General features: G+C 35.1%; 1 protein-coding gene across 2 annotated transcripts in view; it reads left to right on the top strand.

Annotated features, from left to right (window-relative positions):
* The window catches only part of ADGRD1 (adhesion G protein-coupled receptor D1), a 157,650-nt gene that overhangs the window by 10,328 nt on the left and 133,757 nt on the right, over positions 1–13,565 (top strand). For both annotated transcript variants that reach the window (XM_083803701.1, XM_083803702.1), the window contains 5 exons: positions 1,593–1,715; positions 7,407–7,586; positions 8,784–9,038; positions 12,221–12,285; positions 13,241–13,396. In XM_083803701.1, the coding sequence (XP_083659827.1) occupies positions 1,593–1,715; positions 7,407–7,586; positions 8,784–9,038; positions 12,221–12,285; positions 13,241–13,396 (779 nt within the window). The remainder of the gene's footprint in view (positions 1–1,592; positions 1,716–7,406; positions 7,587–8,783; positions 9,039–12,220; positions 12,286–13,240; positions 13,397–13,565) is intronic.

Below are 13,565 nucleotides of genomic sequence, written 5' to 3' on the forward strand. Positions count from 1 at the left end.
GGGATGAACTAAAAAAATATTTGGACATATGTTCACTGAGGGTTATACTATGGTGCAGCTGCTGTGTCCCTGAGTGGTGTTTTCCTATGGATGGGCCAGCATTATGACAGTCCTTACTCCCACTGGTTGTCTGCAGATGGGAAATGAGATTCCCTTTTGCACAGGTTGCGTGAGGAGATGCACCAACACAAAGCGGTGACAACAGTATCTAGTGACAACCGGATAGATGGTGTCTCCCTAGTGCTACCTGTGCCACTCTAACATGATTTTCACCATGCTCTGCTGTGCAAAAAGTTCAGGTTAAGTCAGGTAGATGTACATATATAAAGACTGAGGGAAGTCCCTTATGTGCTAGCCTTTACTTGTTGTAGACCATTTGTGTACTCCTCATTTCCATTCCGATCTCATTCTGTTTTCAAATATCAAGCAGCACCTCTATGGCAATTCCTGCACTTCACAGAAGACTATGTCCCCATTGCAGTTATTTCCCTTTTGAGCAACTCTTCCCCTAGTGCTGTATTTTTCAGAAGAAATTGTAGAGAGGGGTCTTTAAAACTAAGAACCCAAATCTTCACAATCTTTCCAGACCTCCTATTACAAACAGTGATATTAAGGGCACATTCTAAACTGGACAATTATCTTCTGTCTTCTCAGAAATGAACTATGGAATATTCTGTGTTATGTGGAACACAGTCTTTTTAACTCAGTGGAATTATTTTTTTCCATGATTTCCTATAGTCTTCATTGCTAAAATTAGTCCACTTTTTATCTTGGAACAAATGAGGTGAACTTTCCATTGTCATTTATCAGACAAATTCTCAGACCTTAGCAAGTTTTTCTATGGTAAATGTGTTATGTTATTTTAGTATCATGATGGCTCGCTCATATGTTTTAGCTAGTAGGGGATGAATAAACAGTGCTTTTCAGGGCAGAGATCACAAGAAAATCACAATTAAATCACTAGACAATTAGTCATTGTCCACGTTAGACAAAGAAAAACCCTTTATGAATTATAATGATGCCATACCAAAGGATGTCTGAAAGATATTTTTCTGCCTTTTGAATATAGCTCGTGAGGTATATTTATTGAAATATTTTTTTAAGTAAAATTGGATTTTATCACAAAATTTCCTTTTCAAAAATGAAAAAAAACCTGTTTTCTTACATTTTTAAATAAATGATTTCTTGACCAACTCTACTTAACAACAAGCCAGAAGTACTTGTATGATGTGTCCAGAGTTCAGAAGTCTGGAAAGTGTATGGTTTGTTCAGACTACATTGAAATAATGATTTTTAGTTTCTGTTTTGTGTATATGGGTTCTATTAAGAAGTTTTAGTTAAGGAAGAATGTGGGGGAGGCACACAAATATAATTTTTTAAAAACCTTAAATGAAAGAAATATCTGTATGATTATTTTTTTTATTAAAAAAAAAACAAACACAACTACCAAGCAAACAAACAAAAACCCAAACAACTAAATAAGAAAACCTGTAGTTGAGATAAGATAAGCAAGTGTCTGAGTCTGTTAAAATCACATTTCCAGCAAGTTTTAAGTTACATAAATGTTAAATTATATTTTGCTTTTCCTTTAGATATTGTAGAAGGAATGGTGAACAAAGGAATTTACGTTCGTGAAAAGAAAGGAGTTACCTTTCTCTTCTTTGGAAGCTATCAAAATTCTTGCATTAGTAACCCAGAAGTCTGTGGACCTGAAGGTTAGTAAACTAATTAATTAATATTTGCTTTTCTTTCTCTGTCAAATTATATAATTCAATAATCATAGGTTCTTTCCAAATTGAAATGAACTCTAAAATTCTAGCTTGATGCTTTTATATTGCCTTAGAAAACAATTGAGTGCTGATTGCTGAAAATGTAGTATTTTCTAACTGCAATGTGGATTATAACTAATCACCAACTACTCAGATCAATGATGTACAGTATAATTAATTCAGACAAAACCAGAAATAAGCTTACAGTGCCTGAAATCTTTCATCTGTTACCAAGATTAATGGTGCTACAAAATATGCAGTGTGACAAACAGGTAAGTCGTCCTGCAGTTTTGAAATTTGGGAGTTTGGGAGACTATGTTTACACTGTGGCATTTGGGCAGGAATGCTTTTTTTCAAACTTATCTTTGGAGACTATATATATATATATTTTTTTTTTTTTAAATCTCAGGTGTCTTGGAATCCATTTGCATAAATCTCTTTTCCAGATGCATAAATCTCCCTTTTTTTTTTTTTTTCCTCTTCCCTTTCTTCTTGGGCACAGGCCACAAAATGACATGTATAATAAGGGTGCACAGGTTTGACAACATGATGATTACAGAAGATTAATATTGTATGTGCAAAACAAGTATAATACCAGTCACTATCACAATGCATGCACTCGAGACTTAAAATGTAGACGTAGAAGGGTTAGTGGAAAATGGTGGTTTTCTATATGTAACCTCCAGAAGTCCCTAAGCTTTAGCAATATTATTAACATTGAATTTGCTTGCTTTTACTGGTTTTAGGCCATTCTTCAGGCTGGTAACATTACTTGATATCGGATTTATTTATTTATTTTTTTAAAGACATGCATTAATTTTTTAAGAAAGAAGAAACTTGGAGTGCAGATGGTGCACAACTATTACCTGAGAGTATTAGAAAAGGTAATTCAGTATCCCACAGCAGGCATATCTTCTGATACATACAGTATCTTTTCATATATTCTTCATACTGCCAGGAAGTAAAAATCATCAATAATTTGTATTATTTCTACATCCATAGTATAACATAATAATGCAAATAATTTATTTTGACAGTACTAGGTAATTCCCCCTATCTCACAAAAAAAGAACATTAAAAACATAAAACATTGAAATGTTCAACAGGTAAAATGTGAAGAAATATAGATAGTGAATACTTAACCATTATAGCAGGTAAAAAAAAAAAAGCCAACACCCTTTTATCTAAAGGAGGTATCTGTTTTTCTCTGTATCAACTAAACATGTGATGATGATCTCTAATTTTATTTGAGCATACTGTTGCTTAAATATATTTTGATGTCCATTTGTTGCATTTGTGTGGATTTGGTGTTAAGTACGCTTAGAAGGGAATGCTTTCTGAGATGATCTTGGGATCTTTCCAGATGAAGTATTACAATCTAAATATTTAATGAAACAAAAATCCCAATAGTTTTTTCTAGCATAAATTTAATAACATTTCAGAACTCTTGTTCTGACTTGAGAAAACACATTTTTCTTGTTTTTGAAATGTTGAAACCTTCCCCTCCCCCTTCTTTCTCAAGTACTTTTTAGATAATAGTTTTCTCTGAGCAGCTTTGGGCTCATTAAATTGGCATTGTTAGCCAAAAGAAACATTTGTGAAAGATGCAAGAAAAGGTTCTCTTAATCATTAGTTTGAATACAGTACAAAATATAATAAAGAGCTCTGCAACATACAGAGGACACCTTCTTGACGGGCTTTCCTACCCACATACAATTCCTTCTTCCTTGAACCTTTCAGCATAATGAGAAGTTTCTTTAGTGTTTGTTCTGTTAGCACCTCATGAAATTACTCGAGCATCATAAAGCACAGTGAATATGGAAGAAGCTAGGGAGATGGAAGTAGCCCACCATTAAGCTTTTTGCTCTTAGTCCTTAGCTATGTAACCTGTGACATAGAAATACAAATATTCTGCAAAAGTAATATTTTATAACTGTAAGACAGGTTTCCTGTTGATTTGAACAGAAATTGGGTATCTGAATTCCTCGGTTGGTTTTGAAATACCTTAGCTTTTTACCTCTTAGATAGCTCTGTGAACACAAAACTTGTTTCTGATAACTAGAAGGTTTAATGAAGCTTGGAAATCTGGGCCATATATGTGAGAAGACCTATGCTCCCTCTTAAAAGTTGTCAGGGACTGAATTTTATTTTGTGTGCAATTCTAAAGACCACAGTTTAAATAAAGAAACTTATTTGATTCTTCTAATGCCAGGCTTTAAGGTTATTGTGAAGAACCATAGAACAGTCTGCCCTAGGAGGCTCAAGTTCCCAAACTGGTTAACTGGGAAGTCTCAGATCTTCGCATCTCCCTTGGTACAGACCAATAACAGGAACAATAATGTCAATTATCTTTAACAATTATGTTCCTTAATGTCCTATTGGAAACACTTATTGCTGTATTATGGATAAGTACTATAATTAAAAATAAGAGATGTCGTCAATAGAATAGTTTTTGTATATGTAGTCTGTAGTTTTTTTTTTTCTTTGCTTGTTTGCTATTAATGAGAGATTATTCAGAGAAGCAATAACAGCACATAAAATTTGAAGTACCTTTCTTAATGATGAACGCAATTCTCTTTGACTTGAAGACACCTTCAAAGGTTTAGTCATCAGGTGCAGTCATGCATATTATTGCAAATAAGTCTGCAGCATATTTTTAGTTATAAGTTTTAAGTTCCCCTTCTTGCTCTTTTATGACTATATATTTTTAGTTTTTCTTCTCTAAAGCTAAGAACAGGGCTTAACTGCTCAAGATTCATATAAGCATCTGGTGACACAAAACTTAATATGTTTAACCCAAAATGATTTATTTCTGTCAAGCTATCTGGGAAAAAAACTGCTTTTCTAAATTTCAGTGGAGTTTTTATTGTGTGCCCTACTCAGTCTTTAAGTTTTGGTATTTCATGAAGTGATAGAGCGCACATAAGAAGGATTTAGATCCACAGTCTTTTCATGGCTACATGATGATCAGTGGCTACAGGGTAGTCCAATAGGATCGACAGTCAAAGATGGGGGAAACCAACTCCAGTGCAGACATACAGTAGAACTTGGTCTCTCTACATCATTTAAACTTCAGCTCTGCAGTCTCTAAAGATGGGATAACAACACTTCCACAGAAGTTTTGTGAAGATAGCTGGGAGAGGATCATGAGACACTTGGTCGAAGGAATCACATCAATAGCAATAACTGCTTGACATGATCAGCCTTGGTGTCCCTTTCACCAGGGTGTTGAAGAATTGTATGTAGATGCAAGGGAAATGCATAGCTTTCTGGAAAGGGGGTTGGATTAGCGTTTCAACCTATTACTTGTTTGCTAAAGACACTGAAACATGAACATGGGCCGATGAGGATATTGTGACTTGCTTACAGCAAACATCAAATTCTTCAGTTGGGAATTCACAGCATTTATAGATTTAAAACCATATACATTGAGATCTAACAAACTGAGACTGTTGATGTTCATATACTGATTGATTTCTAAGAGGCTAATGATAATTGATTAACTTTTCCATGGTGGTTATTTTATCATGCATAAAGCATTTAGGGAATGCTGTATAGCTCATATAAATTAATGGGTGCTGCCATGAGAATAAACAGGAAGATCAGTTAGGAGTTACTCCGTAGTTAAATTATTATATTATTGCAGGATAAATTTTTAACTTTTCTGCTAACTTAATGTGACAAAAAATATGTGAAATGGAATAAAAAATTATGTTCAGGAGCGCAGTGAGGGGGAATATTTCTGGTGATTCTATTGATTTATGTGAGACTTTTAGATCTTTGATCAGAGAACTGTGAAACAAAACAAAACAAAACAAAAACCAACAATCAAACAAACTATGGTTTTAACAAGAAATAGACATAATAATTTGAGGACTTCATTAGCCTGTGCTGGGCTAACTGATAGTAAATTAGCAAAGTTCATATTGTTTGGGCAACCTGCAGGTATTGGTCACTATAAAAACATCCAGACATGTTAGACTACATCAGACTACATTTCAAAAGAGCCCAGTCAGCAGGTTAAGAACAGTGGCTGACAGGTCAAGTAAGTCCATCAGAGGCCTACGTAGATAACTTAGGGTGCTAGACCATATGACATGGGAGGGAAGTCTAGGGCTTTAATATTCACCATGAAGCAAAGAGAATGCTGAGGGCTGTCTTCAACTACCTGATGAGTGGTTATAGAAATAGTTGGTGTCGAACAGTCTTGGAGGTGCACTAACTTTTGAAATAACTAACTTGAGCATCATAAAGCAGAGTTATGATTATGAGAGTGTGAGAGGCAATACAGACAAGTTGTAGCACAGGGAATTCTGATACGATCTAAGGAAAAAGCTCTTTGCAGTGCCAGCAGCCAAGCATGGGGACGGTTTGCATAGAGAGGCTGTGTAACCTTCACCTGTAGAGATGTTTGAAAATCATCTGAGCTCTGATGTTGACCCTGCTATAAGCAAGCAGTTTAGACTGTGATCTCCTGGGTTGTTTCCAAATTTTGAATCTTTCTGGCAAAACCTCTTCCACTTGTGTACTTCATATCTTTTTTTCAACCTGCTTTGAACTCAGGTTTAATTCTTAGCACTTAGCACTATAAATTCTGAGATGAACACTTTTAGGAGCTACTTAGTCAAGCCATTTTCTTTGTAATTGCATTTAGCTGTAGAACCTCAACAGCAGAGCGAGTAACAACTTCTGAAGTGTGAGGGATATTTAATTTGCTACTTACGTTTCTGTTGAGCCCTTTGAGATAACCTTTATTAAGGAAACAGAAATCTTTAGAGAAATATTTCTTCACTAGTGTGCAATCTGAAGAGCTCTTCAGTTTTTAGAATACAACAGTAAAATGGCGGATTTAGCAGAATTATTTGTGAACAAAGCTGATTGTGTGCACTTGCAGGATTGCACTTGCATTTTAGAGAGGTATTCTTTGTCGCTGTGTAGGTGAGAATCTTGCAGCTGTGCCTGTGGCTCTGCATGTGTTGGTATACTTTTCTTCTACATTGTTTCTTCGCTTTCAGCAATTACTGGAGGACTGAAGTGTGAAAGACAGGTAATAACATTTTAAGAATAATTAAAGTGTAATCAGGAATGAATGCTACTCAGTAAGCACGGGTATGCTGGCAGCCAGTAGCTTGGAAATAGTCAATGTACTGCTTCTTGCTCTACGGGCATGTGGTATCCATCACAGAAAGTTATAGGTGCTGGGTGAGAAAGTGGAGATGAGATCAATGTGTTCTGAAATAAACAACAGTCACAGGAAGGAAAGGGGATCATAGCAAGGGTGAGAAGGGTAAGGAGACTGGAGAGAGAGGCATAGGGAATAGAAGCATAAATCTGTGAGAGAAAAAGACTTCATTACTGCTGGTGCTCAAGGAGCTTTAGTTTTAACTGAGAGAAGCTATCCAGGAAGAGATGATTGCTATTCTGTCTTGGGTACATGCATGTGATGCAAAAGCAAGGAATAGATGTTTATTTGGTTTATACTACTAGAGCATTTTTCATTCAAAAAATGCAATCCTTTTTTATGCTAGCAGAGGATTTGTCCTCAAAAACATTCCCACTCTCTGCATTTTACAATATTAGAAGCTTTCAGTTACATTTGTTTTTCATTAAAAATTGCCTCTTACTTGCTTCCATCAGGAGTAACATTTTCCTTTTTCTGGAAGACTCAAGACCAGCAGGCTAAGTTTCCCCCTGCCTCCGGTGGACAAGTAATTTCCAGTGGTTTCAAAATCTGTTCAAATGAAGGTGAAGGTTCCGTAGAATTTTACACACGTGGGAATGCAATGATGAAGTGGAAAGCAAGCTTTAGTCCACCAGGTAAATTTTTTTTTTCTTCATCCGTTTCTTTGTTATATTTTACATTGTTCTTGCAGAGAGATGTAATGGTAAGAGCACATCTTCAGGAAAGAGAAGTAGGTATATAAAGATACCTACAGATTTCTGTGCTTAAGAGTTCTCTTGATGGGGGGGAGGAAGAGAGAAAATATGATCAGAAAACTCAGTGATACTGTACTACAGAACATTTGCTGTTCAGCAACAGTACATGGACCTGACTTCCATTTTTCTGAAGCAGAGTTCTTATTGACATCAATATATTAATGGGTGCTTAGAAGGAAACAGCTGGGTGAGGAATGCAGGTTAATCCTTAGGAGTTCTCCATATATTCTAAAACTGGATATGTGTGCAGGCCTCCACTGCATCCTAAATAAAGACTTTATTTGGTAACTATCTAACTGGGTGCTGTGTGCTTTGGTCATTTCATTAGCTGTTGAGTATCAAATTTTGCATGTCATGGCATGGTATCAATAAGCATTTTGGGATATCACATATTGTACTGCTTCTATCTAAACTATTGTTGGGAATGGTATTACCTAGCGACTGAAAAAAAATCTGGACTTCTAGTAATGCTAGAGACATTCACTAAGACTTTTCTTGCCTTAATTTAACTGTCTGCAAACTGGGAATATAGGACTTTCTCACCTCATAGTAGCAAAGTCTTATAAAGTATAATAAATCAGTTTAGAAATCCAGTTTTAAGAGAAAAACTGTTAAATGGTATAAATAATTTGCATATTTGTGGATTATTCAATCCAAATAAAAATTAATATTATGTTTTCAGCCTTTGAAGTGTAACAAAGAAACTGGCAGCTTTTAATTAGCCTATTTTCCTGTTCTTTCATTCTTGCAGTCTTTATGGAGCTCTTGCTGAATTGTACTTTGAGACAGTATTGAAGAGAGTTCAAGTCTTGGCCAATAGTACTCACCAAATGTAATTTATGGAACTGCAGTGAGCCCAAGTAAGAGTTCAGACAAAAGCTAAGAGGCATTCTGCCAAAGTATGGGCTTCCCCATGTGTATAAAGATTAATATACATGACATCAGCATTCCATAATTCGCTCTTAGCACTTACTATATAGCTCTATAGCATAGCCCAAGTCAGCAAAAACTTCTTGAATAGGAGAGACACTAAATGAAAATGATTCATAGATTTTACAGTGACTTAATGTTTTGCAGGTCCTTATTGGACTCATATTCTCTTCACTTGGAAATCAAGAGAAGGACTGAAAGTCTATGTCAATGGAACTCTAAACACATCTGATCCAGAAGGGAAAGTTTTCTATGATTACGGGGACCCCAAGGCAAATCTGCTGACTGGGACAGAGGGGGATCAAACTAAGCGCTATGTGAATGGGGCATTTGATGAATTCATTATATGGGAAAGGGCACTCACCCCCAATGAAATTGAGCAGTACTTTACAGCTGCTGTTGGTGAGTATATACATTGTTGTAGTCAAAGGTTGTCTTTTGCAAAAGTTGACTTAAAAATGTTTAGTGTGTAGGATTTGTATTTTTTTTTCATCTTCCAGCCATTGAAAGTAGTTTGTAGAGGCAGAAAAATGCAGATATTAAAGTCATTGAAACATTCAGCTGTCTTTGAATATGCAGTCTTTTCATCTGGGCTTCTAGCTCCTTTAAAATGTCAATATATATATATAAATAAAATAAGATTACCGAGACCAGAAGTATACAACCATTGTTAGGTCCCCTAAGATCAAGTGAAGAAGAGCAATAATTAGACTTGAGGCAGAACAGTATTAAGAAATATCAACCACAGTTTTCTAACACTCTGGTTATTGTGTAACTTTAGAGGCAAGTCACTTAGTGATTCCAGCAGATGTGGATAACAATGCTTATCCCACCAGTTCCTGAAGCAATAAAGATTTAATAACTAATGTGTATTTGTGAACTGAAAAGAAAGAAATCAGTTGAAACATAATACACACAGAAGAAAATCAGGATTTGAACAAAGATTTAGAAGACAGTGGCCAGTAATCTGTCAGGCATGCTATGGATATTTATTATAAACTTTTCAGTACAAGAAAGGCTGTTGCTCTTAAGTGTTTGAGTGTGAGTAACAATTAGAAAACATCTATCTGAGTAATAAAGCTACGGGGCATCTGGAACATTTGTCTTCACTGGCAGTTTCCCTGCTTTCACTTATTCTTACTGGGTTACTGAGAGCTAAAGCAGTTATACCCATCACTCTTGTGCTTTTAAGCACATGGGAAACATTTTCACAATGAAAACTCTGAATAACACAGCTGATGCAAACCTGGAAATAAGAATGAATGCATTTGTAACATCCAGGTTTGATTATAGCGATCAAATTAAATACAAAATGTATTAGAAAAATATAAGTAGTTTAAGTAGAATTGAAACCACTGAAAAGGAAACCCTTCATTTAATATGTAATGAAGCAGCCTATTTGCTTTGCAACACAAATGATAGAAATCAAGTTTTTTTGTTTTACAATGTGATTCTTATGAATGTCTTCAAACATTCGGAGAGAATTTATCTGATATGGGAAAGTATAAATTTTTTATTCTATGTTGAAAATCCTACCTTCACTCTAAAAAATAATGAAGGCATCACAGAAAGGTCTTTCCAGGAATGCAAATGCTGTTCTGGATGTAAGTTTCCATTCCTCTATATTTCACTTTGGAAAAGGGCAGTTCAGTCTTACTGAATATAGTTCAGAATATATAGTTGCTTTTGTTAATGCTAATAACTAAACTTTCTAAGACCGCAGTAACAGTTTGTCCCTTTGATTCTTCTGAAGTCTAAATTTTTGGAATGCAATGCAGAATTTTATAGTACTCTTCCTCTCCATTCTTGTTGATTTTTGGAAAGCTACATAGCAGACTCCCTGATTTCTACATTGAAATGTTCCTGCTGTTCTACGAGTTCAACACAATTTGCATTTTTATTTTTATTTCTAAACCTTGGTTCAAAGGTCTTCAGGGTCATGAAGAACTGTGAGTTTTCAGTGAAAAACTTAAAATTTCTTACATCTAAATTGAAAGAAAAGCTTGATGAGTTTAATTTTTTTTTTTGTACTCTAATAGTACTGACTTTTTGCTGTTTCTCTCAAAACAGTGGACTGATTAGATTTTTTTTGGTTTAATTTCCAATTTGAATTAACTATGAAGCTAGGGCACTCTCAGAGGAAGTAATGGATATTACGATACAAATCAACACAGTAAACCAAACCTTGGTATCTATCGACCTTGTAGAACTTAAAGCAGGGATGAAGCTGAGCTAACGTTGTCTAACATAAGAAACTTAATAGGACAGCCTGTTCCTTAACAGAATGAATAATCATGTTACATGTGGATCCATGAAAATAATGTGTCCAATATATGCTGCTGCTGTTTGATTGTGCTGAAATACCATACTCCTGGGCAAACATAAATTCTTGGGAAGACATAGATTAGAAGAAAATTTTATTTCTCTATCACAAATGACCCATAAATCCCCTTGCACAGAAAGGAATCAATATTTTTAAAATGGAGTAGCTGGAAACCATCCCAAAATGAGTTTATTCTTTCTGTCTCAACAAATCATTTATGACATGCTTATATGGTAATTTTCAGTGGGTATAATGCTAAGGGGTGCTAAGGGGATATTCATCAGTTAAGCCCATCTGATTAACAGCAACCTTGCTGTGACTTCAGATCAACTTAAAAACACGTGATAGAGACATTATCCACAATTTTCTTCTATTACTACTGAAAACTGTTTTGACTCCTTGACCCTTGTTATTTTATTATTTTTTTATTTTTTTGTGGAAAACTAAAATGCCACATTAGGTTTAATATGCTACCATTTTTACCACTCTTGTTCTTTTATTTGACTGATACCTCTGTTTTAATGAAAGCGATGGAAATATTTGGCTTTCATTTTTTCTCACTGATTTCTTTTTTTTTTTATGCAGAAGTCTTTCTGAACTTGTCTGTATGTGCATGATTTTATTTGACACTCAAGCACTTTATATTCAAGATATAAATAATTATTTAAACAAATTAGCATCTATCTGGGCACCATAGCTGATGCTTGAGTCTCATTTTTTTCTGATGTCTGAGTCTTCCTAGTCCCTTTTCTAAAGAATTTATCATATACACATAATACAGCAAGGGGATATATGAACTTGTCAGAAGTGCCTACAGATTGCTATTTAGTCCTGATAAGACATAGCAAATTTTTTGGATTTTTTAGCCCCTAAATACTTTGCCATAGCGGTGGGAGAGGAACTAGAGAAGAAAGATGGATGACAAAGTTTTAATCTTTCAGTTGTCTTTTTTTTTTTTTTAAATTGAGATAAAACACTTGAAACTTCCTGTTCGCAAAGAAAGATTTAATTTTAAGTGTTTAAGAATTAGACTAAATTACATTCTTATCTGTATAAAGATGTGGATATAAAATTGATGAGAGAAACAGTACATGAAACTGTTTAAACAAGACTATGTAGCTCTAGTGCTGTAAATAAATAAACTGCACAGAACAGCAAATATAATGCTTTAAGTTAGAACTGCTTGAAACTGCAGTGGGAATATATATATACATACATACATACACATTTTTAAACTCATTTCTGTATGTATTTTCCCTAGGTGTGCAAGTTTTGCTTTCTTCAACACTTCCGTGGTCTATGATGACAACTACTGCAAAACCTTTGGTAGGACAGTCCACGTAACTCTTTTCTATAGTATTAGAATTTGTTACATATTACAGAATTACAGATCCTCTCCATTTTACTATTTTCATTAATGGCACTTATTTTAGTACATTGTTAGCATTTGCAGCCACTATTGGAAGATGGGAGAACTCTCCTTAATTGTAGGACAGATAATGGGAATTCACTGTTAAATAAAAATAATTTCTGTACTAAAAAAAAAAAAGTAGAAACTTCTGAAGTATTTCACTGAGTTCTGAAGAAAGAGCAAATTCAAAAAAGTTTAGATAACTTTTCTTATTTCCTCTAAAAATTAGAAGAAATTGCCCACCACAATAACAAAGCGAGTTTCCATTTCTTTACAACGTGCTTAATGAAAAAGATTTAAACAAAACTTATTTATCATATGCAGTCTCTATACAATTAGCTGTAGTAAGACTACATGCAATTGGTTGTTCCAGGGTATTTTTACTTTCTTGCGATCTGAAATGTCAAATTTCTATTAGTTTTCTTCTTGTTCACAGAAACCGTATCAGATAGGACCTGAGTTGCTAATGAACAAATGAAGCTGTGCATGTATATTCTGACTCTTCTGTCTATCCGTTCATGTGCTTTCCTTTTTCCCTTAGTTTACGTAGCCTCCTGTGTGTAATCACAGCAGTTTGCTAAGCCTCAGACTACAGGAAAACAAACAAAAAGCAACAATACAGAAACAGTAAAGAAAAACCTTTCACACCCAGTGATACTGGGCTCTATGTTACGGGTTGGGAAGTGAACTGTTCCGCTTAGGCTTTATGGCCAGAGAAATGCTTACAATAAGTCTTGAGGTTGCGCTGCTCGGAAATACTAGTGATTCCAGGAGAACTAAAAACTGTCCTTTAGCTCCCTTTTGGGCTAACACCATAAGTAATGTCTGCTGTTTGGAATAAGTTCTGATGGTTTTATCTCTCTCCCTCAGCTGTCTACAAATGCCTATCATCCCATCATAACTAATCTGACTAAGGAGAGAGGGAACTTTCGCTCCCCCAACAGCATGCTGGACTACCTGGAAAATGTGTCATTCAGCTTGCCCAACAAATCCTTGTCAGAAAATACTGCTCTAAGCCTGACAGAGGTAAACTTCTTTTAAATCTGTGTGTAGAGCCAGATAACACTGAAATTTCTTCAGGAGCTAGAATATAGAATGCAACTTTGAAAGTTTTTGCTGATTGCAGAAAATACATATGAAAAAAGCAGTGGCTATTTAGGGAGTAGCAAACAGCAAGCTTCAACCAAAGAAAAGG

This window comes from Anser anser (genome assembly GCF_964211835.1).
Source record: "Anser anser genome assembly, chromosome: 18".
Taxonomy (NCBI): Eukaryota; Metazoa; Chordata; class Aves; order Anseriformes; family Anatidae; genus Anser; species Anser anser.